This window comes from Schizosaccharomyces octosporus (assembly GCF_000150505.1).
Source record: "Schizosaccharomyces octosporus yFS286 unplaced genomic scaffold supercont6.2, whole genome shotgun sequence".
Lineage (NCBI taxonomy): Eukaryota > Fungi > Ascomycota > Schizosaccharomycetes > Schizosaccharomycetales > Schizosaccharomycetaceae > Schizosaccharomyces > Schizosaccharomyces octosporus.
The window spans coordinates 528,444-540,904 of record NW_013185620.1 but is presented as its reverse complement, the minus strand read 5'-3'; the positions used below and the strand labels follow the sequence as shown (position 1 = coordinate 540,904).

General features: G+C 37.0%; 7 protein-coding genes across 7 annotated transcripts; 4 read left to right on the top strand and 3 right to left on the bottom strand.

Moving 5' to 3' along the window:
- Window positions 1-114: 114 nt before the first annotated feature.
- Window positions 115-564, bottom strand: SOCG_03875 (uncharacterized protein; the record flags this gene model as incomplete). Its single annotated transcript, XM_013163785.1, has 1 exon — window positions 115-564. The coding sequence occupies one exon, from the start codon at window positions 562-564 to the stop codon at window positions 115-117; it is 450 nt and encodes a 149-aa protein (XP_013019239.1).
- Window positions 565-690: 126 nt separating this feature from the next.
- Window positions 691-3,590, bottom strand: SOCG_03874 (GTPase activating protein Sec23a). The gene is made up of 4 exons (XM_013163784.1): window positions 3,445-3,590; window positions 3,226-3,397; window positions 3,135-3,166; window positions 691-3,041 (listed from the first exon to the last, which is right to left on the bottom strand). The coding sequence occupies exons 1-4, from the start codon at window positions 3,473-3,475 to the stop codon at window positions 994-996; spliced, it is 2,283 nt and encodes a 760-aa protein (XP_013019238.1). The 5' UTR covers window positions 3,476-3,590; the 3' UTR covers window positions 691-993.
- On the bottom strand, window positions 3,525-5,636 carry SOCG_03873 (uncharacterized protein). Its single transcript, XM_013163783.1, has one exon. The coding sequence runs from the start codon at window positions 5,369-5,371 to the stop codon at window positions 3,992-3,994; it is 1,380 nt and encodes a 459-aa protein (XP_013019237.1). The 5' UTR covers window positions 5,372-5,636; the 3' UTR covers window positions 3,525-3,991.
- Window positions 5,301-8,119, top strand: SOCG_03872 (serine/threonine protein phosphatase Sds21). The gene is made up of 4 exons (XM_013163782.1): window positions 5,301-6,448; window positions 6,499-6,623; window positions 6,870-7,571; window positions 7,622-8,119. The coding sequence occupies exons 1-4, from the start codon at window positions 6,406-6,408 to the stop codon at window positions 7,718-7,720; spliced, it is 969 nt and encodes a 322-aa protein (XP_013019236.1). The 5' UTR covers window positions 5,301-6,405; the 3' UTR covers window positions 7,721-8,119.
- Window positions 8,120-8,636: 517 nt separating this feature from the next.
- On the top strand, window positions 8,637-9,518 carry SOCG_03871 (60S ribosomal protein/L12A). Its single transcript, XM_013163781.1, has 2 exons — window positions 8,637-8,708; window positions 8,777-9,518. Exons 1-2 carry the CDS (start codon window positions 8,697-8,699, stop codon window positions 9,260-9,262), a joined length of 498 nt encoding a protein of 165 aa, XP_013019235.1. The 5' UTR covers window positions 8,637-8,696; the 3' UTR covers window positions 9,263-9,518.
- A 184-nt stretch (window positions 9,519-9,702) lies between these two features.
- SOCG_03870 (RNA binding protein) lies at window positions 9,703-10,761 on the top strand. The gene has a single exon (XM_013163780.1). It carries the CDS (start codon window positions 9,841-9,843, stop codon window positions 10,579-10,581), a length of 741 nt encoding a protein of 246 aa, XP_013019234.1. The 5' UTR covers window positions 9,703-9,840; the 3' UTR covers window positions 10,582-10,761.
- A 642-nt stretch (window positions 10,762-11,403) lies between these two features.
- Window positions 11,404-12,288, top strand: SOCG_03869 (membrane transporter; the record flags this gene model as incomplete). The annotated part of the gene is made up of 1 exon (XM_013163779.1): window positions 11,404-12,288. One exon carries the CDS (start codon window positions 11,404-11,406, stop codon window positions 12,286-12,288), a length of 885 nt encoding a protein of 294 aa, XP_013019233.1.
- Window positions 12,289-12,461: the final 173 nt, after the last annotated feature.

The following is a 12,461-nucleotide window of genomic DNA, read 5'->3' as shown; positions in this document are numbered from 1 at the left end:
ATCAAATTGTCCGTAAAAATTATAAGGTTACGTGCTGGATGTAGTAGTAGCTCATGAATATTAAACGCCTATATAGACAATTACAACGATCTTTAAGATAAGCTGTGCATCAAATCAGTTTTCATTAGCTCTTGCGAGTTCTACAAGGATGTGGTTAGGTCCGTCAAGATTTTCAATTACTCGCTGATCTTTGGGACAAAGTTCAAAGCTTTCCCGGTAGAATGGCGAGACTTTAATCGGTTTGTGTCTCAAATCTTCTGGTAACAAGGTGTTTGGATAAGTCTGGATTGTTTCACAAACCAGTATTCCTATTTGACAAGTTTGATATAAAGAATCAACTTCAATCGTAAATGCAGGAACAAGCTTTCCATGGTGTCTGAAGTAAACGCAAACTTGCACTGTACTTACTCCACAGGGACATCTTACAGAATTAAGAAGCGTATTGTATATTTGGAAAGTCTTAGCCTTCGGCGGCGGCAAGTAATTCAGTTTCTGTAAGCCGCTATGCGCTTTGGGGGGCTTTTTCAATTGTTCACTTACAAAATACTCTTTCAATAAAGTCATATGGGATACTGAAATGATAGAAGACTTTTGCCAGAATAGATATTTGTTTGTTTACATTTAGCTAACTGAGTCGGTAAACAATAAGCGCTAAAAAAGCATGAGCATAAACAATCAAACAAAGCTATTTTACTCCTCGTTTACTATCTATGAAATGTAATGAAATCAATGACAATTCGTTGTAAGTTGTACTTTTTATTAGAACAGGCGAAGTATCATAGGTCATAGAATATTTGGTTTACCTATAGCCATGATAATGAACGCGCTATAAAGTAAAAAGATAGTCAATTTTTCTAAGACATAAAAAAGGCTATAAAAAATCATAGAAAACATCCTAACAACGTTTATCTAGATAGTAAAAACCCTAAATAAATGCATATAAACAGCCGAAATCATTAAAGGTAAAGCTATTTCTCCGGCATAAAATTACGTTCAAGAAACAGCAACAGCAAGCTTCTTAAGATGACTCATAAATACTTGTAATGATACGTCGTCGGTTAAAACTGCATGAGCGGAAGGAGCCCCATATATAGTGGCAGAGTTGTGAGTTTCCGATGGGTTAATGCGCGAAAGCAAGAAACGTCCTTGACTACCACCTTGGTCGCATACAATAAATCTGGGAATCGGAAACCTGTCTACTAATAATTCTGCAGCCTCAACTCTAGGAGCCTGCAACAACTCTTTTAGGTTCGCATATTCAGGTTTCTCATGATAACCAGCGTTTCTCCATTGGGCAATTGTATCACCGTGGAAAATGAGAATATGGAAGAAGGTATCAAGTAAAAGAATAGCGTCAGACTTCACAGAAACTGCGTCTAATAAGACAGGCTTACCGTCAGGATGTTCTAAAGAAAACGAAAGCAAGGTAGGTTGGATCATAATCAAAGCATTGTTAACATCTTCAATATTCAACATATGACGGTAGAAGGCAGTTTCATCTGGTGAGTTGTTGAAAATTTGAAGAAACGGGCTACGTCGAAGGTAATACATAAATTGAGGATAAAGGGTAAACTGAGACGAGAGACGGAAGCTGGCTGGGTCATCCTTTCTGTATTCAGCAAACTTCTGGCAGAGTTTAATTAGCATTCGATCAGTCCAGCGAAGAACATCAGGTCCATCGTCAACTTCGGCTTTAAAAGCAGCAATTCGTGCCATAGCGACAGCAGCAGTTTCTTGGTCGAAAGAATTAACGATTATCGGACTACCACCATCGGCAAAAGCACGAGCCGCAGTAGTAACGCGCAAACGGAAGGTGTTAGACGAATGTTGATATAAGGTAAGAAATTGAATTAAGCCCTTATCATTACTTTGAGGTGCAGCAGCAGTTTGCGTAGCGACTTCGAAATATAAAGCAAAGGCAGACTTCGGAGAAAGAGCACACATCTTCCAACTGTTCGTATTACCAAGTCCAATTTCGGTATCACCAACATTTTGAGCTTTCTTGTTTAACGAAACTGCATTACCAATTAAGCCAGATATCTTCAGTTCTTTGCTAGTAACAACTTCCATACTGGCATTGAAGCCCAAAGCTAAGTGACCAAAAGCATCTCGGGAAAAGATACGTTGGAAACTCTGTTTAAAGATTGATGTCGTAAAAGAATCAGAAAGAACCAAATAACCTCCGGTACTAGCAGATAGACTTCGCATTTCCATCATACCGATTTGATCCAAGCAGCCAGCTAAGATATCAACAGCGTGGCCATTCGCACTAACTCGTTTACTAAGACTTTCATAAAAACGCAAAGCTTTCTTCATATGCTTAGCTTGATCTCGTTCAACGTCGTGGTGAGAACGAATAGGTTCACGAAGCTCAGTGGAAACAACCATACCAGGGCCAACAGTACTAGGACCACCAGCGAAAACCATAATACGACCACCACTATTGTTACAGCTACTTTCCATCATACTAACAGCAATATTTAGAGCGGTTCCTGTGCAACGTTGAGGACGTCTATCATTAGCAACGGGCCATGAGTCAGGTTGAAGTTGTTCAAGGATACTAGTTAATTGAAATTCGCATTGCTGGATTGGTAAAAGAAAACGAGAAGCAGTCATACCGCCAGAAACGGATCGAGCTTGCTGTAAAGCGATTGGTGCAGCAGCAGAACTAACAGGCAATCCCAACATTTCTTGTACCTGTTTGGAGCTATAATCCTTGGAACCACGGAAAACATACGACTTAGAGCAATCAGTATAACCAAGCTCATAGACATCAACCATAGTACCAAAGGTAATTAAACCGACCAAACATTCTGGAGGAAGCAAGCTTAAGCTAATTATAAGGGAATCCTTCAATGCTTGCAAATTTTCCTGATCCTGACACAAATCCACAACAAAAAGGAACACAGGAGGGAGTTGAGGTGGTCTGGGAAGAGTATACTCAATTGTAGAGAATTCCGGAAGTAACTCGAGAGGAAGACTAGTGCTTGATACATCCTTATACTGGGGTGGCAGCATATTCCTTTGTAAGCAGAATGGACCTAAACTATTAGTTAAACTGGCAACATTTTGTTTTGGTGTTTAATGTTTACGGGTGTCCCATAATCACCTTGCCGATTAGATTAATTACTTACATATCCAAAATTTAGCACGAGTATCAAGATGGCTATGTACAGGTTAACCAACTATCTTTGATGTCTTAAAGTTAAGCATAATCATTCTTACCAAAAAGGATTCAAAATTGCTTTGCACGGAGCTTTACAAGTCACAGGTTCGTAAAGCACTGGAGGTAAATCAGGTCTTGGATTCAAAGGCTTGTAGAGAGCTGAGATTGGAACGATCGTCCTAGAGCTTTCGATTCTAGTTGATGGAAAGGCATTCCAAGTAAAACGGATCCCTAAGGAAGTTAATAATCATTTTAAACATTATTTCAATAATACGAACCATCTCGCTCTTCAATTTCCTCGAAATTCATCTTTGTAAAGAACCACAACCGATTTGGAGGTTGGATGTGGGAGGTGGGTAAGTGTTTGGAATATGGATAACACTTCTACTGTCGGGAAGAGACTGTGTTCAATATCCCTTTGCGATTATTTGGTAAATTATTACTTTGCGAATAAATTGTTTGTGTTGAAATTATTTTAGTTATCCGGATGTGTTTGATCGAACCTTTTTTTTGATACATGAAACAAATGGATATAATTACTAGCCGTTCTAGTTGTTATTAAAAAGCAGATCCAGATATTTTTTATAAAATGATAAAAATGAACTAAGGAAAACCAGGACAAGCTGAATATTGTTATTCTTGTTGACGGACATTAATGTTGGTTGGCTTTATGGTCTCTTAAAAGCAAAGTAGTTTTCTAAATTTTTTTTCGTAAGTTTTATTATGAAAAAAACGTATATAATCATAATAGTTTTGTTCGTAAATTAGCTGGAGAATGATTAAAGTGAATAAATATAATTATCATCGACATCTGAGAGTCCAAGTCTAAGAGGAATACTTATGAAACAGAAAGGAACTAAAACAAGAAATTAATGCAAGGAAAGCTGGACCAAGGAAAAATAAAAAGGATTTCCTTTCTGTGCCTTGTAGATAACAATACACCAAATATAGGTGGGAAAAGCAGGTAGAAAAAGCTTCGAAAATTGCAGAAAGTCTCCAATATTCGTGCAGAGATCCAGAAGGAGCGTATGTGGTTAGCAGGAAATGAAAAATAGGCTCCATTGAGCGAGACATTCCGTGTATAAATGCTAGGAAGGGAATGAAAGATTCGATTGCCCAGTAATAAGCCATGGTCAGTAGTGAGAGGATAAACGTACTCCAAATTAAGATGTTATGAAAATCTTTTGTCGTCAAATCATCAAACACAGACATATATGTCAAGACAGAGCAAGTTAACATCGTGCCAAACGTTTGAAATGAACTAATAAAGGTGACTTTTTCCAATGGGAATTTTTTAACATTAAGCAAATATTGAACATAATAGTCGAAAAAAACTGCAGAAGGCATGTAAAAAACGAAGGACAATAATAGCAAGCGGCAAGTAAGTGTCAGTTGAAAAAAGTAAGAATTGAATAGAACATCATTTATATTCTTAATATAATTTCTGTACACATTAGATATCAAATGAAGACTAAGATTCTGTCTCTGATTTTCATCATCTGAGGGAAATGATCCAGGACAATTTACTCCTGTAGCCTCAGTGGTAACAAAAAGGGGATTCGTTTCCGGGGACAAAGAATGAGAAGAGGGAGAATGATAGAAAACTAACCAGAAGGTAATGCCGCAAACAAAATGTAATAGCCAAGCCAGTATGTATAGTTGAAAGAGGGATATATGAGAAAGCAAGAGACTCGCAAAAAAAGGGCCCAAGAAAAAAGAAAACATTGGAATAGAAGTAACGAAAAGGACGAATGGCTCATCAATGTAAGATGTGTGAGCTATAGCTTTCCAACTGGCATGAATAGAAGGACCAGTTCCTGAAAGTCCTTGTATTATTGAGATTGAGTATACAATAAAGTGAACGATCTTTGAAGCCTCTTTGAAATACAAAAGAGCAAGAACTGATGAAATAAGCATATATTCTTCTCCTAACCAAGTAAATAAAACGGTATACCATGGTGAAAACCGCTTTAAGACAAGAGAATGGATAGGAACAGCGAAGGTAGCAGACAGATATTGAAGGACACTGGCAATTGCCGTCATGACCGCGAGTTTTTCTCGAACCTCTTCAGTAGGTACATGATAATGAGATATCAGCAGCATTTGTATGAGTTCTAGACAGGCAACACTCACCATCGACACACTCGTCACATCAATTATGAACCACAGATATACTGCTTTAGAAGCAGGTTTCGTACAGAGCATGGTTGGAAGCTTATAAGAGTTATCGTATTCCTATTGTAAGTAAGCTTCGAGCTAACAGAAATTCATAATTGTCACACTCAGATTACAAACAAAATATAAGATATACCTATTACCTTGTTGATAATTCAGAAAAAGAAGTTTTCACATATAATTTGAATTTAGTCCTATGAATTACATTGACATACAAGCATGGAAGAGGATAAATTCGTTTCCAGTCTGTTTACACAAGTCTCATTGTTCTTTGGTAAAACCTCCCTCTCGATCAGAGACGCAATTGTGTTGTGTGAAAGAATGAAAGCGACAGGCTAATATGGTTAGCCCTTAACGGATAAGTTAATATACAAAAGCAACTGTCTACAATTTTTATTGGAGACCATAAAAAATAGACGGTATTCTCCTTTATTCATTTAAATCAAATTGTCTTTAACGCAATTCAACCTTTAAAGAATAACCAAATTATCGTCTAAAGAGCTATCATTATCATTATTCTTAATTAAATCCGTTTTTTATATCTATTACTCAAGAAACATACGGTGTAACACACTCCTGGACCAAGAAACCAAAGGAGCTCGTTTCTCGAGTTATAAACTAATTTGTTTTAATACAAATATTAACTTTTTGTATGGTTTCCGCTATAACATTTTGAAAGACTCTTCGTCAGTTCGTATATTGGCTTCTAAGATCCAACAAGCCAGTCCTTGGAGGAATGAGGCTGCTTTAGTTTTAAATGATAATACCAATCCACTGCTCTGTTTATATTAAGGGACCTCTGCATTAAGGGAATGAAATACTTCGGCAATCCGACCTTCTAAATCCTTAGAATCTAGAATAAGGACATTTCAGATATAAATTTCACTAGAAAAGACTGCTTTTAGTTACAAAGAAATCTAATTTAAATCTTATGGAAATAGAGAAATTCTCGGGCTTACGGTTTTTGACATATTTTTTTTTCGAATCGACTCAACACAAGCCAAACACAGCACTTGGGTGGTTTTCCTTTCGTTTGGGAATTGCGGTCGAAATAAAATCAAATTATGGATTATGATATTGATAATATAATAGAAAAGCTTATAAAAGGTTTGTAACTATCGACTTCTGTGTTTTTCTTGCTAACAAAAAAAATTCAGTGCAGCATGTTAAACCAGGTCGCCAAACTCAATTGTCGGAAGCAGAAATTCGTTACTTATGTAAGACTGCCCGTTCTTTGTTTCTAGACCAGCCAATGCTATTAGAATTGGAGGCTCCTTTAAAGGTACGAACTTTGAACAGCTAATTACTTGGATTTGGTTTGGTAGAATTGAGGTCAGATGTCCTTCATCTTAAAACTTGATGGATTTCTTCATGACTTCTGGGAGCCTACGTTGTGGGCATGACATTCATTGCTAATAAGAAGATCCGAATTTTTTTATTTAGTCATGATAATCCTCTAGCGAACCTATATCTTGGCTGGAGATATGAAGATAAAAGCATGAATTATGATTTTTAACCCGTTTTGTAGATATGTGGTGACATCCATGGTCAGTATTCAGATTTGCTGCGATTATTTGAATACGGAGGATTTCCTCCTGATGCGAACTATCTGTTCTTAGGAGATTATGTTGACCGAGGAAAACAAAGTCTTGAAGTCATATGTCTCTTGTTTGCCTTTAAGATCAAATATCCTGAAAACTTCTTCCTTCTTCGTGGTAATCACGAATGTGCTAGTATCAATCGAATTTATGGTTTCTATGACGAATGTAAGCGTCGCTATAATATAAAAATTTGGAAAGTGTTTACAGATTGTTTCAATTGTATGCCCGTTGCTGCAATTGTTGATGAAAAAATATTTTGTATGCACGGTGGTCTTTCCCCAGATTTAAACACCATGGAGCAAATTCAACGCATTGTGCGTCCTACGGATATTCCCGACACTGGCTTATTGTGTGATCTTCTGTGGTCTGACCCCGAGAAAGATGTGAAAGGTTGGGGTGATAATGACAGAGGAGTTTCATACACGTTCGGCGCCGATGTCGTAAATCGGTTTTTGCAAAAACAGGATATGGATTTGGTTTGTAGGGCTCATCAGGTAGTTGAAGATGGCTATGAATTTTTCGCTAAGCGCTTGCTTGTGACAATTTTCAGTGCCCCAAATTATTGTGGAGAATTCGACAATGTTGGTGCTATGATGAGTGTAAATGAAGATCTGCTTTGCAGTTTTCAGGTATGAAAGTTTGAATTTATTAAAGAAAAATGCTAACTGGATAAATTTAGATTTTGAAGCCTGCCGAGAAGCGCGCTCGCAACCACCCGTTAGCTGGCAAAGAACCCAAGCCTGTGGTGAGCGGCTTTAAAAAATCAAAAAATAATTAAGGAGCTATATAAATGCTTTTTATTATGATTTTTTGAAATCATGTCTGCAACAAAATGAGTATATTTGTATTTAAGGAAAACTCAATTTAACTGGAAGAATTATTATTCATTCTGGCAAAAGCACTAAAGTGTCGTTTTTAAAAAAATTTATATCCTTGGTTGTATACTAGTACTGGGTTTAAGTTTTACTTTGTGAAAAAAGGGAGTCTGGTTGTTAATACTCAGGGCCTTATGAAATAATAGTCCTCGTTGTTTTCATAACGGTCCCGGAATAGGATCTGTGAAGTAATGGAATAATTTAAAAGAAATTAAAGAAATAATTTAATAACGTATTTCGGATGTATTACAGGCGGCTGTCTGTAAGATCCAAAAGCGGTATAATTTTTTGAATTCTGTATGCTTTGTTACTGTTCTGTAAAGTAAGTATCGTGGAGTAAATGGTTTTACACATAACAACTTGTAATTTTTTAGATACTTCACAGTACGTTTACCCCTGTTCTGTTTAGTAGGCCGAAAAATGGGAAGTTGTACCAAATAAAATAACTTCAGTAAATCGAAAGTAATCGTTCGCTGTTTCAATTTAAAATAAAATAAAAAATATGAATTGGATGAAAATGAAATGAATACAGTAAGCTAAGCGTAGATCTATTACGGTTTTCCTAACAAACGTGTATGAAGAATCAAAAACAACCAAAAACGTATATACAAAAGTTACACAAGACTTATTGATAATTCACTTATACTTTTTACAAGAGAACTAATATTGTAGCGATATAAATATAGATTTCTATGCTTTAAACTCAATATACAATATTCTTTCATTTAAATGTTTTATCCTATTTGTTTACAAATAAAACTTGCTACTCGCATGAACATATCAAGTAACATACCAGAGAATAGTCACGGGTGATACAAACAGTCACATATAACAAACAAGAAATTAACACCTCCACCATACTCCTTAACAAAGAGCAAGATGCCTCCTAAAGTAAGTGTTTATCATGAATTGTAACAGATTTTTGCTTAGTAGTATTAAGTTACTAACATATTACATAGTTCGATCCCAATGAAGTGAAGACCGTCATCATGAGAGCCGTCGGTGGTGAAGTTGCCGGTGGTTCTACTCTTGCTCCTAAGATTGGTCCCTTGGGTTTGTCTCCTAAGAAGGTTGGTGAAGATATCGCCAAGGCTACTAAGGACTGGAAGGGTCTTCGTGTTACCGTCAAGTTGACCATCCAAAACCGTCAAGCCGCCGTCTCTGTCGTTCCTTCTGCCTCTGCTTTGGTTATCAAGGCTTTGAAGGAACCCGCTCGTGACAGAAAGAAGGACAAGGGTGTTGTCCACTCTGGTAACGTTTCTATTGACGAGATTGTTGAAGTTGCCCGTACTATGCGCTTCAAGTCTCTCGCCAAGGACCTCTCTGGTACTGTTAAGGAGATTCTCGGTACTGCTTTCTCCGTTGGTTGCACTGTTGAAGGTAAGAACCCTCACGATGTTCAAAAGGAGATTGACAGTGGCGACATTGAGATCCCTCAAGAGTAAAAATGTTCTTTTGATAGGACTGAAAAGAATTGATTTTTGTTTTTAATAGAACCGGGGTATTTATGGAAATATAGGGACGTATTCCTTGAATTAGATACCTTGCTTTGGTTACAACACGTACAATGGCTTAATAAAGAATTATCACCCTAGCATTTATGAAATAGGTTGATGATGTATACTTTGTAGTGAGCAAGGAAGTGTATGAGAGCAGTATTTGAAATGTCATCGGTGGTAACTGTGTGGGTTTTATTGGCGGTTTTTATTTATGTCTACTCAGAATGTAGAATGGTTATATATTCAGTGTTTGAGCTAAATAAATTCTACCAAAAGACTCATGCCTCCATCATTAGTATTTTTCTTTTTCCTCATTTTAGGCACTCGTGCATCTTGCGTTCTTGTGAAATTAACGTATTGGTAGATTAGTTGTTATCCAGTTGTAAGCCATCCATATATGATGTCGTAAAACTTCAGTATATTCCAGCAGCAATCCTCATATTGCAGGCTCGTCTACGCTCACCTACACCTTTGACGCTTTTGTTAACAAACAAAAAAACGTCGAGAAACGTAAAATTCTAGATATGACTGAATTGAAAAACTTAAAAGTAGCCGATTTACGTGAAAAATTAGCTGAAAAAGGACTGTCCACCAACGGAAATAAGAATGAGTTAGTAGCTAGACTGACTAGCTCAGAGGAAGGAAAGCCTGAAGCATCAAAGGAGGATGATACTAAAAATAACGACGCTGATTTGGGAGATTTAGCTCCTCCCGAAGATGACATTGATTGGGGAGATATGGATAATGATACTGCAGCAGTTGAAGAACCTTCCAAACCGTCTGAAGAGGAAGCCCCCAAGACTGAAGGAGATAAAGCAAATGAAGAACCAGCTGAGGATCAACAAAAGGAAAAATCAGCAGCCAGGGAGACGGAGTCGAACGAAAAGCCAGATACGAATACTGAAGAGTCGACAACTGAAAATACGAAAGACTCACCAAACCCAGATATATTGGCAGCTGAGCAGAACAAACTTATAGAACGTGCTAAACGATTTGGGTTGCCAATGGATGATGATAATATCAAAAAGGCTGCTCGTGCTGCTCGTTTTGGTGTACAAACTACACCTGTTGCTAAACAGGTGAACGGGGAATTACCTCGTTCCCGTAAGGGCCGTTTGGATAAGCGAGGGAGACAAAAGTTTCGCCAACAGCAACAAGACCAGACGGCTGGACAAAAACGCAAAAGTTCGATATTGGAAGATCCAGTTGAAGCAGAAAAAGCCAGGAAGCGTGCTGAACGTTTTGGTAATGCTTCCAAAAAATAAATATTTATGAATTACTGATATCAGCTTTTGCTGAATCAATTTGTATGGATTCCCTTTGATAATCAATTAGTCACTTTTTCACGTTGCCCTCTTTTTTCTTAATAGTGGTTTATATATCTCACATCTTTTTACTTAGGATTCTTATGAAAGTGCCTTGATGATTTCATTCTATCTAACAGCCTTGAATGCTTTTCAATAAATATGTAAATATCATATATATACGATTAACGGGTCTATTTAATGTTTCTGTATGGCTTATTCATGACATGTGGTCAATCTACTGTTTTTCATCCTCTTCATTTTTCCTTTGTGTATATCCCAATGTACTACCAAGGGGCTGTCTTTTTATTTCATGATGATGGAGATGTTAAGGCTATAATCTCATTATCTCTGTTTTGTAATTTAGTAAACTTGTCGGCTGACAAATATTCCGCAGATTTCTTTGAACTTTGCAGTATTGATTTTCTTTTATGATTATTCATGAATACTACTTCTATATTTCTATTCCAATGATCATGTAGATGAAATTTCACAATTACCGGCTTGTTTTATGCAATTAATAATAAACAAACCGTCCTTGTTTAGAGTTTTCTGAAGAATTGCCGATTCGAATTGTTTGCGTCAACAGTGTTTGTTTGTTTATATTCCTAGACATATGCTTGTTTACACCGTGGAGATTTTTTCTTATTAACAGCATACCTTTTTTTTCCTTGTATACATATCTTTTATTCTATATTGGTATATTATTATTGAATTGGATTTAACGCTCAATAGCTGAGGTCTGATAGTTTCAAGCAAAGCAATAAAATTGCATAAAGAAGTATGAATAGCAATGTCGGAAAAATTCCTTCAGAAATATGGAACAAAAAACACCCTGATATGATCATGCTTAAGTCTGCAACAGATTATTACTGGGCAATCTTTTCCATATTTTTGTTTTGCGCCATTGTTTATCCTATTGTCTCGATCTTTTCCAGTCCACCAAAACGGATGTTTTATTATGTATATTCTGTAACATGCATGGTTTCAGCCATTGTTTATTTTAGCATGGCTGGTGAATTGGGATATACGCTTGTCAACTTGAGTACTTCAACTTGGTTTCGCGGTATACGGGTCGTCTACTTTGTGCGCTACATTCAATGGATGATCAATTTTCCTTTGGTCATTTCGAGCATATTTCACTTCGCAGGTGTCTCGTTTATGCGGATCCTCTTAACTGTATTTAATATTTGGCTTTGCTTTTCATGTTTATTAGCTGCAGCTATGACCGTGTCTACTCACCGTTGGGGTTTCTTTGCTTTTTCGTTGGTAGGTTATGCTTGTGCACTTGTGCATACCTGCGTAACGTACAAATTTAATATCCAACCGTTGAAACGCAAAGCGAAAATTGGGTTCCTATGTTCTATCATTTACTTTTTCGTTCTCTGGGCTTCTTATTTTGTATGTTGGGGTTTGTGCGAGGGCATTGGATTCCCATTGCCGATCGGAGAAGCTGTTTTTTATAGTGTCTTGGACTTCTTAGAATTCCCTATCTTTGGCGTCCTGTTTTCGTGGATGATTGACGTGGTTGGTTTGCATAGATTTTCAAAAACATATCTACGTTCTTTCCTAAGTGACAATCCAGAAGCAATAAAACTAGATGTCATAAGCGAAACGGAATCACCAAAGGAAAAAGATGAACCAGAAGCCCAATATACAGATTCATAATGCTACCGGATCTGCTAAAACCTACATCAAGGTTAAAATTATGGCCGGTGAAAACGGCGAGTTGTTTTGTCATTGTTCAAATACTTGAAATTTGGATAATCGATATATCGCTCCTTCCAAACAGTATTGAGGAAACAATGGCACTACTCTTTAATATACGTAACAAGGAACCC

Coding starts and splice junctions, on each gene's coding strand:
- SOCG_03870 (XM_013163780.1), top strand. CDS start 9,841: ATGACTGAATTGAAAAACTTAAAAGTAGCCGATTTACGTGAAAAATTA.
- SOCG_03874 (XM_013163784.1), bottom strand. CDS start 3,475: ATGAATTTCGAGGAAATTGAAGAGCGAGATG. Junction 3,398..3,444: donor GGAAATTGAAGAGCGAGATG/GTTCGTATTATT, acceptor TAACTTCCTTAG/GGATCCGTTTTACTTGGAAT. Junction 3,167..3,225: donor GCAATTTTGAATCCTTTTTG/GTAAGAATGATT, acceptor ACCTGTACATAG/CCATCTTGATACTCGTGCTA.
- SOCG_03873 (XM_013163783.1), bottom strand. CDS start 5,371: ATGCTCTGTACGAAACCTGCTTCTAAAGCAGTATATCTGTGGTTCATA.
- SOCG_03872 (XM_013163782.1), top strand. CDS start 6,406: ATGGATTATGATATTGATAATATAATAGAAAAGCTTATAAAAG. Junction 6,449..6,498: donor AATAGAAAAGCTTATAAAAG/GTTTGTAACTAT, acceptor AAAAAAATTCAG/TGCAGCATGTTAAACCAGGT. Junction 6,624..6,869: donor AATTGGAGGCTCCTTTAAAG/GTACGAACTTTG, acceptor CCCGTTTTGTAG/ATATGTGGTGACATCCATGG.